Source organism: Nycticebus coucang, chromosome 12 (genome assembly GCF_027406575.1).
Source record: "Nycticebus coucang isolate mNycCou1 chromosome 12, mNycCou1.pri, whole genome shotgun sequence".
Classification (NCBI taxonomy): Eukaryota; Metazoa; Chordata; class Mammalia; order Primates; family Lorisidae; genus Nycticebus; species Nycticebus coucang.
The window spans coordinates 57,084,897-57,099,719 of record NC_069791.1 but is presented as its reverse complement, the minus strand read 5'-3'; the positions used below and the strand labels follow the sequence as shown (position 1 = coordinate 57,099,719).

The 14,823-nt window shown below is 41.5% G+C and overlaps 1 protein-coding gene across 4 annotated transcripts in view; it reads left to right on the top strand.

The window, feature by feature from the left end:
* TULP3 (TUB like protein 3) overlaps positions 1–14,823 on the top strand; it is a 58,569-nt gene that overhangs the window by 10,510 nt on the left and 33,236 nt on the right. The window contains exon 2 of one of the 4 annotated variants that reach the window (XM_053555669.1): positions 13,855–13,928. The exons of the other annotated variants lie outside the window; for them this stretch is intronic. Coding sequence (XP_053411644.1) covers positions 13,897–13,928 — 32 coding nt within the window. The 5' untranslated portion in view covers positions 13,855–13,896. The remainder of the gene's footprint in view (positions 1–13,854; positions 13,929–14,823) is intronic. 4 annotated transcript variants of the gene reach the window in all.

Here is a 14,823-nt window from a genome sequence, read left to right as displayed (position 1 = left end):
CACTCATGATCAGGCTGGTCTGGAATGCCTGAGCACAGGCGATTTACCTGCTTCAGCCTCATAGAGAGCTAGGATTACATGTGTGAGTCACGGTACCCAGCCTATTTGTGTTTATGTAAACATCTAAACATAGAAAAGGTACAGTAAAAATATTGTATCATCAATGAGTAGGGTGCTGGCCCATATACTGGGGGTGGTGGGTTCAAGCCCAGACCCAAAATTGCAAAAAAAACCCCAAAAAACTTGGGCGGTGCCTGTGGCTCAAGGAGTAGGGTGCCAGCCCCATATACTGGAGGTGGGGGGTTCAAACCCGGTCCAGGCCAAAAACTGCCTCCCACCCCCCCCAAAAAGAAAAAAATATATATCCAAGGGCTTCTTCAAAATCCATTCACGGTTTATAAGTTCTAGGTAAAAATAGCAAGTGGGCTGGCATTTTTAATGAAAAGATTCTTGATGAACTTATTGAAATGCTGTAGTGATGAAATTCCTGACTCTGCTGACCCTTTTTTTTTTTTTTGAGACAGAGGCTCAAGCTGTCGCCCTGAGTAGAGTGCACAGCAACCTCCAGCTCCTGGGCTTAAGTGATTCTTTTCACCTCAGCCTCCCAAGCAGTTGGGACTACAGGCACACACCACAACGCCTGGCTATTGTTTGGTTGTAGTTGTCATTGTTGTTTGGAGGCCCGGGCTGGATTCGAACCTGCCAGCTGTGGTGTATGTGGCTGGCACCTTAGCTGCTTGAGCTATAGGCACCAAGCCTCTGCTGACCCTTTTAATTATGTGGTCTGTGGTAGATGGAGTGAGACTTGGGATTGAGTTCTGGTTCTTTTACCCATCAGTTGTGTGGCCTTGGGCAGACTGCAAATTTCTGAGTTTGATACTCATGTGTAAAATGGGATTCTAGGGTGCCTGTAACTCAATGGTTAGAGCAACGGCCCCATGCAGTGGCGGGGGGTGGGTTCGAACCCAGTTAGGGCCTGCTAAACAAAACAATACAAAACAAAAAAAAAAAGAAAATATTTTGCCAGGCGTGGTGGCTCATACCTGTGATCCTAGTACTCTGGGAGGCCAAGGCAGGTAGATTGCCTAAGCTCACAGATTCGAGACCAGCCTGAGCAAGAGCGAGACCCTGTCTCAAGAAATAGCCGGGGCGGCGCCTGTGGCTCAGGGGGTAGGGCGCCGGTCCCATATGCCGGAGGTGGCGGGTTCAAACCCAGCCCCGGCCAAATTAAAAAAAAAAAAAAAAAAAAAAAAACAAATAAAAAAAAAAAAAAAAAGAAATAGCCGGGTGTTATGGTGGACACCTGTAATCCCAGCTACTTGGGAGCCTGAGGCAAGAGAATCACTTGAGAGTTTGAGGTTTCTGTGAGCTATGAAGCCATAGCACTCTACCCAGGGTGATGGCTTGAGACTCTGTCTCTAAAAAATAAATAAATAAATAAAATGTGATTCTAGTACCTATCTTATATGTTTATTGTGCAAATTAGATGCGATAGTGTGTAGAGTGTTTAATGTAGTTTCTGGCATACAGTAGTAAGTGCTAAATGGAATTGTACTGCAACTGACAAAGTAACAACATTTTCATAGTGTTTTAGCAGTAATACAATTTTGGGGTTTTGAAGATTTATAGGGGGAGTTCTGGAAATGTCTGGGTTTCGTTTTTTTTTTAGACAAAGTTTCACTTTGTTGCCCTCAGTAGAGTGCCGTGGTGTGACAGTTCACAGCAACCTCAAACTCTTGGGCTTCATGAAGTGATCCCCTTGGGATCCCCTTCCCAGGTAGCTGGGACCACAGGTGCCTGCCAAAATGCCCAGCTATTTTTAGAGATGGAGTCTTACTCTTGTTCAGGTTGGTCTTGAATCTGTGAGCTCAGGCAGTCCACCTGCCTTGGCCTCCCAGAGTGCTAGGATTATAGGCGTGAGCCACAGTGCCCGGCCCTTATTGGAGAAGTTTTTGAAAGGTGATAATATGATAATGAAATCATTAAAGTCTTTTCAGTGAAGGCAAGATGAAGGTAATACATTCTTTGTAGTTACTAAAAAAGTAATGGAGAGTGGGTGGTGCCTGTGGCTCAGTGAGTTAGGACACTGGCCCCAAATACTGAGGGTGATGGGTTTGAACCGGCCCCAGCCATATGGTCCTTATTTTTTAGTTTGTTTATGTGCTGGATTACATTTATAGATTTACATATATTGAACCAGCCTTGACACCCTGGGATAAATCCCACTTGGTCGTGGTGTATAATTTTTTTTATGTGGTGTTGGATTCTGTTTGTTAGGATCTTATTGAGTATTTTAGCATCAATATTCATTAGTGATATTGGTGTATAATTTTCTTTTCTTGTTGGGTCTTTCCCTGGTTTGGGGATCAAGGTGATGTTTGCTTCGTAGAATGTGTTGGGTAATATTCCTTCTTTTTCTATATTTTGGAAGAGGTTAGTAATATAGGTACTAGTTGTTCTTTAAAGGTTTGGTAGAATTCTGACGTAAAGCCATCTGGTCCTGGGCTTTTCTTTTTAGGGAGATTTTGTATAGTTGATGCTATTTCAGAACTTGATATAGGCCTGTTCAACATTTCCACTTTATTCTGGCTAAGTCTTGGTAGGTGGCGTACTTCCAGGTATTGGTCGATTTCTTTCAGATTTTCATATTTGTGAGAGTAGAGTTTCTTGTAGTATTCGTTAAGGATTTTTTGAATTTCTGAGGGGTCTGTTGTTATTTCATTGTTACCATTTCTGATCGATGAAATTAGAGATTTTACTTTTTTTTTCCTGGTTAGGTTGGCCAAAGGTTTATCTATTTTATTGATCTTTTCAAAAAAACAACTTTTGGATTTATTGGTCTGTTGTATAATTCTTTTGTTTTCAATTTCATTTAATTCTGCTCTGATTTTGGTTATTTCTTTTCTTTTGCTGGGTTTGGGGTTGGAGTGTTCTTTCTTCTCCAGTTGCTTGAGATGCCCCATTAAGTTATTAACTTCCTCTCTTTCCATTTTCTTGAGGAAGGCTTGCAGTGCTATAAATTTCCCTCTTAGGACTGCCTTCGTTGTATCCCAGAGGTTCTGGTAATTCGTGTCTTGATTGTTGTTTTGTTCCAAAAATTTGGTGATTTCCTTCTTAATCTCGTCTATAACCCATCTATCCTTCAGCAAAAGGTTGTTTAACTTACATGTTTTTGTATGGGTATGCAGGTTCCTGTTGTTATTGAGTTCAACTTTTATTCCATGATGGTCTGAGAAGATGCAAGGAATAATTTCTATTTTTTTAAATTTGCTGAGGTTAGATTTGTGGCCTAGGATGTGGTCAATTTTGGAGTATGTTCCATGGGCTGAAGAGAAAAATATGTATTCAGTTTTGTTGGGATGAAATGTTCTGTAGATGTCTGTTAAGTCCAGATGTTGAATGGTTAAGTTTAAATCTAAAATTTCTTTGCTTAGCTTCTTTTTGGAGGATCTATCCAGCACTGCTAAAGGGGTGTTAAAATCTCCAACTACTATGGAAGTGGAGGAAATCAAGTTGCTCATGTCTGTTAGAGTTTCTCTTATAAATTGAGGTGCGTTCTTGTTGGGTGCATAAATATTAATAATTGAAATCTCATCATATTGAGTATTATCTTTAACAAATATGAAGTTTCCATCCTTATTCTTCCTTATTTCAGTTTGTTTAAAGCCTATTGTATCTGCGAATAGGATTGCAACACCTGCTTTTTTCTGCTTTCCATTTGCCTGGAGTATAGATGACCATCCCTTCACCTTGAGTCTATATTTGTCTTTTTTTTTTTTTTTTTTGGTTGCAGTTTGGCCGGGGCCAGGTTTGAACCTGCCACCCTCGGCATATGGGGCCGACGCCCTACCGACTGAGCCACAGGCGCCGCCCGAGTCTATATTTGTCTTTTAATGTAAGATGCGATTCTTGTATGCAGCAGATATCTGGCTTGAGTTTTTGTATCCAGTCAGCCAACCTCTGCCTCTTTAGAGGACAATTTAAACCATTCACATTAATTGAGAATATTGATAAGCCTTTCAAGATTCCGGTGGACATTTTTAATCCTTTTGTGACTGTGGAAGTTGGAATTTGAATCCAGCCTGGGCCCGCCAAACAATGCTGGCTGCAACCAAAAAAAATAAATAGAAAAACTAGCTGGGTGTTGTGGTAGGTGTCTATGGTCCCAGCTAGTTGAGGCAAGAAGGGAGGCTGAGGCAAGAAGATCTCTTAAACTCAAAAGTTTGAAGTTGCTGTGAGCTAGGATGCCATGGCACTCTACCCAGGGCACAGAATGAGACGCTCTCAAAAAAAAAAAAAAAAGAAAGAAAGAAAAGGCTCGGCACCTGTAACACACTGGTTACAGTGCCAGCCACATGCCCAGGCCTGCCAAACAACAAAGACAACTTACAACCAAAAAATAGCCGGTGGGAGCCTGAGGCAAGAGAATTGCTTAAGCCCAGAAATTGTAGGTTACTGTGAGCTGTGATGCCATGGCACTCTACCCAGGGTGACAGCTTGAGGCTCTGTCTCAAAAAAAAAAAAAAAAAGTAAATAAATTAAAAAATGAACTGTGCAAATCATGAGTTTTGACATATGTACACTGTACATACCTGTGAAACAGTCACTACAGTCAAGATAATGAACATGCTCCCAGAGTTTCCTTTTGCCCCTTTATCATCCATCTCTCCTCCTCACTCTCAGACACTTGCTGATAAGCTTTTTGTCCCTATTGGTTAGTTTGGGACTTCTTGAATTTTGTACACATATGGATTCCGACTTATGAAGGTTCAACTTAAAATTTCAGCTTTGGCTCAGCACCTGTAGCTCAGCAGCTAGGGCACCAGCCACATACAACAGAGCTGGCGAGTTCAAATCCAGCCCGGGCCTGCCAAACAGCAATGACAACTACAACCAAAAAATAGCCGGGTGTTGTGGCAGGTGCCTGTAGTCCTAGCTACTTGGGAGGCTGAGGCAAGAGAATCCCTTAAGCCCAAGAGTTTGAGGTTGCTGTTAGCTGTGACATCACGGCACTCTACGCAGGGCGACATAATGAGACTCAGTCTCAAAAGAAAAACAAATGAAGCTGCTATATTCATTCATGTATAGGTTTTTTTATGGACATGTGCTTTCCTTTCTTAAGTAATTTTCTAGAAGTAGGATGGCTAAATCAAATGGTAGAAATATGTTTCACTCTGTTTTCTTTTCTTTTCTTTCTTTTTTTTTTTTTGTAGAGACAGAGTTTTACTTTATTGCCCTCGGTAGAGTGCCGTGGCATCACACAGCTCACAGCAACCTCCAACTCCTGGGCTTAGGTGATTCTCCTGCCTCAGCCTCCCGAGTAGCTGGGACTACAGGTGCCCGCCACAACGCCCAGCTATTTTTTTTGTTGTTGCAGTTTGGCCGGGGCTGGGTCCGAACCCGCCACCCTTGGCATATTGGGCCAGTGCCCTGCTCACTGAGCCACAGGCACCACCCATCTTTTCTTTTTGAGACAGAGTCTCACTCTGTTGCCCTGGGTAGAGGGCCATGGCGTCATCATAGCTCACAGCAACCTCAGTCTCTTGGGCTCATGCAATCCCCTTGCCTCAGCCTCCCAAGTACCCAGGACTATAGGCATGGGCCACTATGCCCAGCTAGTTTTTTTCTGTTTAGTAGAGATGGTTCTTGCTCTTGCTCATGCTCAGGCTGGTCTTAAAACTCGTGAGCTTAAGCAGTCCACCCACCTTGGCTTCCCAGAGTGCTAGGATTATAGGTATGAACCACTGTGCCCAGCCTTTGTTTAATTCTTGAAAGAAATTGCCAAACTGGGCTCCATGCCTGTAGCACAGTGATTATAGCGCCAGCCACATGCATCGAGGCTGGTGGGTTTGACCCCAGCCTGGGCCAGCTAACCAACAATGACAACTGCAACAAGAAATAGCTGAGCATTGTGTCGGGCTCCTTAAGCCCAAGAGTTTGAAGTTGTGAGCTGTGACACTACAGCACTCTAACAAGGGTGAAATAGTGAGACTCTGTCTCAAAAAAAAAAGAAGAAATTGCCAAACTGTTTTCCAAAATGGCTGTACGTTTTACACATAATTGCTGATTGGGCAACAGTGTGAGACTTGAAGTTGCTCCATCCTAACCAACACTTGGTTATGGTCAGTCTTTTTAATTTCAGCCATTCTAGTAGATATGTAGTGATATCTCAATTTTAATATGCATTTTCCTAATGATTAATCATACTGAGTATCTTTTTTGTTTTTGTTGGAGATTTGTATAACTTCTTTTGTGAAGTAAATGAATCTTTTGCCCAGTTTTTAATTGGGTTGTTTGTCTTAGTATAATCAGTAAGAGTTCTTTAGAGTTCTTTAGAGTCTAAATAGAAATCTTTTGTTTGATACCTGTTTCGCAAATATTTTTTTTGTCTGTGGCTTGCCAACAGTGTCTTTGTAGAACAAAAGTTTTTCATTTTGATGAATCCCAATTTGTTGATTTTTAACTGTGTGAAATCTTAGTTAAACCAAAATTTTTTTTCCAGAGAATCAAATCTTATCTGAACATGAGTAATTGACTACATTTAAGAATAAAAAAATTGGGCGGTACCTGTGGCTCAAAGGAGTAGGGCGCCAGCCTCATATGCTGGAGGTGGCGGGTTCAAACCTAGTCCTGGCCAAAAACTGCAAAAAAAAAAAAAAAAAAAAACGAATAAAAAATTATATTGCTGGGCGGCGCCTGTGGCTCAAGGAGTGGGGCGCTGGTCCCATATGCCGGAGGTGGTGGGTTCAAACCTAGCCCCGGCCAAAAAAAAAAAAACCAAAAAAAAAATTATATTGCTCTGGGCGGCACCTGTGGCTCAGGGAGTAGGTGGCGGGTTCAAACCCGGCCTCAGCCAAACTGCAACAAAAAATAGCCAGGCATTGTGGTGGGCGCCTGTAGTCCCAGCTACTGGGAGGCTGAGGCAAGAGAATCGCCTAAGCCCAAGAGCTGGAGGTTGCTGTGAGCTGTGACACCACGACACTCTTCTGAAGGGCGATGGAGTGAAACTCTGTCTCTTAAAAAAAAAAAAAGTTATATTCCTCTTTGTAGCTATGTTTTGAGGTAAATTATCTTTTCTTCCTTCATCTTTTCCTGTAGTATTTTTATAATAATTCCTTGTCAAACATAGTACATTTATTTTTATTAGATTGAGTTGAACCAAATGTTTATAAATTGTATTTATTTTAACTTCATATAGGCAGCTAATTACTACTAAAGGTTTACAATTATGAATTCCTCTAAAATTAATGAATTACCTTATAAGCTATTCTTTTTATCAATTCACACCGGCATTTCTTGTATTTATTTAGTAAAGGTAAACCATTCCTTTTCCTTTCTTTTCTTTTTTTCTTTTACTAGTCAAGTACAGCAGTGGGTGGGTGGGGGGAAGAATAGACACGAAGTTTAATCTGTAACCAAGTGTGAACCATCAATTGAGATCACTCACTACCTTTGGACCAGCCATGTTTCTTTTCTTGACCATCACTGACTTCTGAGGTTGAGAAGTCTCCATTTGCAGTGTTAGGAAGCAGTACTGTAGTCAGTAAAGGAAGTGTGCACTCCGGTCACTAATAGGAAAGCCATGGCTGCTGACAGCTTTGTTTTTGCAAGTCTTATCCTGCTGCTTCCTGGCAAGGATGGTGTTTACTCTCTCCAGTCCCACAGAAGGAGCCTGTTTAGCCTCCTTCATCGCTGGCCAAATTGCAGTTAAATGCTGATTGCAGCATCCTTGTTATCTGGCACAGTGTGGGAGGCAGCAAAAAACACTCCCTCATTGTTTAGCCACAGTGGATTTTGTGTTACTGGCAGCTTGAAAAATTTATTCTTAACAAGCTGAGAAAACTTGACTATGTTGGAGAGTATAGAATAATATAGATTCTGGTTGGTCTTTAAACTGTAGCATGGTTTATTGGTTACAGCTCTAGACTAGCAATAGAATGAATACTGTTTTAAAGTAGGCTCGAAGTTTCTCTGTTACGTGATCTTAGGCAGATTTCCTCATTGTTTGTACCATTTCCATTCCCTAGAAATATTGTGAGTATAATTTAGGTGCTAGCTTGAAGGGCATAGAGATTTTTAAGAGTACTCAGTCATTGACTATGAAATAAATATTTTGTTAAATGTCTATTTTCTTTTTTCTTCTAATTTTTATTTTGAAAAAATTTAAATTTGCTGGAAAGTTGCAAGACAACTACAACTGATAACCTATGCCTTTCACTTACATTACTTTTGTAGTACATAAAAACTTTAAGAATCTTTTAAAGTAGAAGTACAGAAAAGTTGTAAACATATTAGAAAATTCCTATATACTTTTCACCAAGCCTTCCCTAATGTTAACATCTTTTTTTTTTTTTGAGACAGAGTCTTACTTTGTCGCCCTTGGTAGAGGGCCATGGTGTCACAGCTCACAGCAACCTCAAACTCTTAGGCTCGAGCGATTCTCTTGCCTCAGCCTCCCAAGTAGTTAGGACCACAACGCCTGTCTATTTTGAGAGGTGAGGTCTCCATCTTGCTCAGGCTGGTCTCAAACCTGTGAGTTCAGGCAATCCACCCACCTCGGCCTCCCAGAGTGCTGGGATTACAGGAGTGAGCCACCTCACTTGGCCTCCTAATGTCAACATCTTATATAACTAATAGTACTATTACCAAAATCAGGAAATTTATATTAGTTCCGTACTGCTGACCAATGCACAAGCCTTATTTGAATTTGCCAGTTTTCACACTAAAGTCTCTTTTTCTAGTCCAGGATTTAAATTCAGGGTCCTGTACTGTATGTCTCCATTGTCTCCTCCAATCCGTATCTTTCTTTGCATTTACTGACTTTGATGCTTTTGAAAAATACTAGGGGCTGGGCGTGGTGGCTCAAGCCTGTAATCCTAGCACTCTGGGAGGCTGAGGCAAGTGGATTGCCTAAGCTCAGGAGTTTGAGACTAGCCTGAGCAAGAGTGAGACCCCGTCTCAAAAAAATAGCCAGGCGTTGTGGCGGGCGCCTGTAGTCCTAGCTACTTGGGAGGCTAAGGCGGAGGTAACTAGAAAACAATTCAAAAAAATAGTATTCTGGGCAGCACCTGTGGCTCAAAGGAGTAGGGCACTGGCCCCATATGCTGGAGCTGGCGGTTCAAGCCCAGCCCTCGCCAAAAGCTGCAAAAAAAAAGTAAAAAAAAAAATAGTATTCTGTGGGCATTATTATCCACCATTCTAACCGTTTTTATGTTTCTTCTCTTTATTCAATTAATTTATTTTTATTATTTTTTTGAGGCAGAGTCTCACTCTGTGGCCCTGAGTAGAATGCCCTGGCATCATTGTAGGTCACAGCAACCTCAGACTCCTGTAGTCAAACAATCCTTCTGTCTTAGCCTCCCTAATAGCTGGAGGGAGGCGCCCATTATGATGCCCAGTTAATTTTTCTATTTTTAGTAGAGATGGGGGTCTCATTCTTGCTCAGGCTGGTCTCAAACTCCTGAGCTCAAGCGATCCGCTGGCCTTGGCCTCCCAGAATGCTAGAATTACAGGCATGAGCCACTGTGCTCAGCCCATTTCCTCTCTTTAGACCAGGGGTCCTCAAACTTTTTAAACAGGGGGCCAGTTCACTGTCCCTCAGACTGTTGGAGGGCTGGACTATAGTTTAAAAAAAACTATGAACAAATTCCTATGCACAGTGCACTTATTTTGAAATAAAAAAACAAAATGGGAACAAATACAATATTTAAAATGAAGAACAAGTGAAGTTAAAGTATTTCAGTGGGAACTATGGGCTTGCTTTTGGCTAATGAGATGGTCAGTGTCTGGTTCCATATTTGTCACTGCTAGTCATAACAAGTGATGCAAGTGTGCATCAGTTAGTCTAGATCTGGCTGGAGATTTCAGATGTTTCATTCTGGAAAAAGTCTGTTCACAGACATAAGTGCTGCCAAAGATGGTTGCCATTTTGAGTGCATGGTTCCTGACATTAGGATATGTCTCAGAGGGGAGAGGTGCATAGAAATTAGGAAGGCTGCTTGACTTGAATGTGTCTTTCAGAGAATCACAATTCTGCAGTTCAGCCAGTTCCATTTGGTAAATTGTATCCACATTTTCAATGTCAATAGAAAATGGGTTATGGAAAAGCTGTATGTCCTGTTCATGGAGCTGAAGCTCTTTAAATCTAAATTGGAACTCCTTTTGCAACTTTTCCAGCGAATACACCCGTTTTGTTTGGGAATGCAACCAATGGTTTTTCCGCTAACAGATTTTTGAGTTGTGGGGAGATGGCAGAAATTTTCCTCCTTCACTTGTTTGATGAGGAGGCCTGATTTTACTTCAGATGCTTTCACATGTTATTGCATATCACAGATGAGCTTCCCTTTTCCTTGAAGTTGCACATTGAAACTGTTGAGTAGCTCTGTTACATCTGTCAGAAAGGCAAGGTGCCATTTCCATTCTGTATCATTGAGCTCTGGTACTTCTTTGTTTTTTGAAAGCAGAAAAGTTGTAATCTGTGGAAGTAAGTCATAGAAATGTTTCAAAACTCTCCCTCGACTCAGCCAATGGACTTCTGTGTGGTACAGAACATCTTCGCAGGCAACATTTAGCTCAGACAGAAATTGCTGAAATTATCTGTGGTTTAGTGCATTAGCTCTAATGAAGTTAACACAAGATACCACAATTTGCATAATAGAGTCCCACTTCAGTGATTTACTACACAGCGCTTGTCGGTGGATGAGGCAGTGTGTGGCTATTGGATGAGAACGGTTATGTTTGTCCATCTCTTGGTTAATGCGAGCAATTACTCCTTTCTTAGACTCCACCATGTTAGGAGCACTATCAGTTGTCACACTGGCTAGTTCAGCCCAGTCCAGCACCAAACCATTCACAGTTTGGCAAACCTTTTCATAGATATCCTCTCCTGTAGTTGTTCCTTTGATGCTTTGCAGTGCAGCAAGCTCTTCTGTGACTTCGAAATAGTCATTCATCCCACAAATAAAAATTAGAAGTTGTGCAGAATCACAAACATCATTACTTTTGTCAAGTGCCAAGGAAAAATAGGAAAGTTTTTTTTGCAGAGTTTTGCAAATGCTGACGCAAATTGTCTCCCATTCCTTTAGTCCTTCGTGTAATTGTAGGTCCTGAAAGACTCACTGTACTAAATAAATTGGCCTTCTCTGAAAACATCTCTTTGGCAACAGAAAGAAGGCATTCTTTAACAAATTCTCCCTCCACGAATGGTCTGCCAGTGCACGCTATTAGCTTGGCAACTTGAAAACTTGCTCATAGTGATGAAATATTTAGCTGCTTCTGCTTCATAAAAGTATTTTGCTGAGTTGTCAATGTATTTTTCAGTTTTAATATTTTAGCTTTTCTCACTTCTCCAATCAAACATATTTATCTTTTTGTTGTGTTTGACAGTGTCAATGCAAATTGTCTTCTTTGAATACAGATACTATATTCTGGAATATCAAACACACAGCTCTTTCCTTGTACTGCATGAAAAAGTAATCATAAGTCCACTGTTCTTTGAATATCCTACACTCCAACTCCATTTTTCTCTTTCTTGATATCATTGTTTCCTAGGGATTCCAAATTGCTATTAGTTAAATACCAATATTTATACACAGCACTACAAAAACAATATACCAGCAATAACTTTGCCCACACAGAGACATATAGACTGCGCTGCCCATCAGTGCAGTCTGATCAGTGCCCATCAATGTAGTCTGATCAGTGTCCATCAATGCAGCCTTGCTAGTCCACATCATTTTAGCCTCGGCAGCGCCCATATGGTGGAACTCCACTTTTACCTCAGTCTCACACTGGTGTGGTGTGGGAACAGGCACGATTGCAGAGCCGGTTCCTCCACCACCTTTCCAGTTCACACTACCCTGTGCGAACCGCACTGCGATTTGTAAACTCACACTGAAGGAAAAAAGAAGGCATATATGCCTTTCTTCTTCCAAATCTAATGCGAGTTCAGCCATACAAGCATATGGCTGAACTTGCACTGCTCAGAGGTCGCAACAGTGTGAACCGGGGCTTACACAGCACACAACATACAACATCATACACAACTGAATAGCAATCAGAATATAAATGCACTTAATGTCAATAAAATTGGGTTTCCTATTCCTCGGCTGTCTGCAGAGTGGGATTAAGTTCCCATGAGGCCCTAGGCAGATTACCAGTTTGGGGCCCCCATGTGATAACACTGAACACTGACCATTTGCATTAACACTAACCACTGACCATTTGCGATAACACTGACTGCTGACAATTTGCATTAATACTGAGCGCTGACCATTTGCATTAGCACTGAGCACTTAACAGTTATCATTACCACCAAGCACTGACTATTCGCATTACCTCTGAGCACTGACAATTGCATTAGCATTGAGTGCTGACTATTTGCGTTATCACTGTGGTGCAACCCCCCTAGAAACCACCCCCAACCAACTAACCAACTTTAAAAAAAAAGGATCTCTGGGCAGCGCCTGTGGCTCAGTTGATAGGGCGCCGGCCCCATATACCGAGGGTGGTGGGTTCGAACCCAGCTCCGGCCAAACTGCAACAACAAAAAGCCGTGTGTTGTGGCAGGTGCCTGTAGTCCCAGCTACTCGGGAGGCTGAGGCAAGAGAATCACCTAAGCCCAAGAGTTGGAGGTTGCTGTGAGCTGTGACCCCACGGCATTCTACTGAGGGCAATGAAGTGAGACTCTGTCTCTACAAAAAAAAAAAAAAAAAAAAGGCTCTCCTAACTTCAAAAAAAAAAAGGCACCACATGTCTGCAAAAAAAAAAAAAAAGACCTCCTAACTTCAGGAAAAAAAGGCCCGCCTTAACTGCAAAAAAAAAAAAAAAAAAAAAAAAAAGGCCCTACTAACTGCAAAATAAAAAAAAAAAAAAGCCCTTCTAACTTAAAAAAATAAATAAATAAATCCTAACTTGTTCTTACCGTGGTCCTCTGGCAGCAGCAGGCTCTGCACAGGCAAGCTGGTGACTAGTTCAATCACACCTGAGACTGAGAGGAGACCGAGAAAAGGAGGAGAGTCAGAGAGTGCTGCACACATTCCACACAAGCACACTGTGTCCTGGGATGAGTCGGCTGCGGAGCAGGACAGGCAGCTGTGGCAGAAACACCCGTGGGTCAGATAAATGTCCTCGGTGGGCTGCATGTGGCCCGTAGGCCATAGTTTGAGGACCCCTGCTTTAGACCAAGTAAATAGGAAATTTTCTGTGAGAAAAATGGGAGGGGCCAGGTGCTGCGGCTCACACCTCTAATGGTAGCACTCTGGGAGGCTGAGGTGGCTGGATTGCTTGAGCTAACAGGTTGGAGACCAGCCTGAGCCAGAGGGAGACCCATCTCTAAAAAATAGAGGCATAGGGGCGGCGCCTGTGGCTCAAAGGAGTAGGGCGCTGGCCTCCATATGCTGGAGGTGGTGGGTTCGAACCCAGCTCCGGCCAAAAACTGCCAAAAAAAAAAGGCCAGGCGTGGCAGGTGCCTGTAGTCCCAACTACTCCAGGAAGCTGAAGCAAGAGGATCTCTTGGGCCCAAGAGTTTCAAGTTAATGAGAGCTGTGACACCATGGCACTCTACCGAGGGTGACACAGTGAGAATCTGTCTCAAAAAAAAAAAAAAAAATAGGAATTCCATTCATTTTATTCTGTAGGAATTCTGTTTCATGTTGATTTGCTAACTAGGCTTGTTAGGCTTGCTACTCTTAGTTTGAAATGAAAGAAAGAAAATATTAAAGGGCAAGGTTTTACTAGTTGAGACTAGAAATACTAATTATATTTTATCCAAGTTTAGAAATACTAGTTCATGTTGAATATAAGTCTATAAAGTACCTTTATTTTTGCTAAGTTATAACTTTTTTTTTTTTGCAGTTTGTTTGCTGCGGCCAGGTTTGAACCCGCCACCTGCAGTATATGGGGCCGGTGCCCTACTCCTTGAGCCACAGGTGCTGCCATTTTTATTTTTGATTAGAGATAGGATTTCTCACTTTGTCACCAGGCAGGAATGCAGTGGCATGATCATAGCTCACTGAATCCTCCAGCTCCTGGACTCCAGTGATCCTCTTGCTTCAACCTCCCAAAGTGCTGGGATTGAGGTGGGGCATGAACCACCCACACCTTACCAGTTTTTGCTAAGTTATAATTAACAGAACTACAGGAAAATATGACGTTTGATGTATAGGAGGGATCTAAATGTTCCAATTACATATCTATTATTGTCTCTTCTGTTCAGGTCAAAATCCTTTGATTATCCTTTTATTTATTTAGATTGTCTGTTCAGCTTGTCCAAGCTTGATGAAAGGAATTAAGTGCTGTCTAGATATAGCATTAAAGACACACCTGGTTTATTTACTGTTAGAGGCTTTAGGAGAAATGTTTGTAACTTTAGTTGTATGTCAGTGTTTAGCATTTTGAGGAGGTTTTAGCATTTAGAAGAAGGGGAATGATTTTTTTTTCTCTCATGCCAGAAGGCATCACAATTTTGGTTCAGTGTTTAGGACAGAGTTGGAGGAAAAGATTCACAGCAGCAACTATTTGAAAATTCTAGTTCATTAACAGTGGATTTTTTTCTCCCAGGTTACCTTTTCTCATATAATCGTCATAATTTTTTGTCTTATTCATTTCATATAGAACTTTTTCAAGTTCATATTAATAACCACTAAATACCAATAATTAATGGTAGCCCTGTATTAATCAAGGATTTTAAATTTAGAACTTAAAAATATGTGAAGATAAAAATACTGAGGAAAACAGGAGCATATCTAAAAGAAACATAGGGACCACAAAGTTGGGGACAGAAGGATATCATATTTCTGACATTGTTTGTTTGTCCCTCTTGTT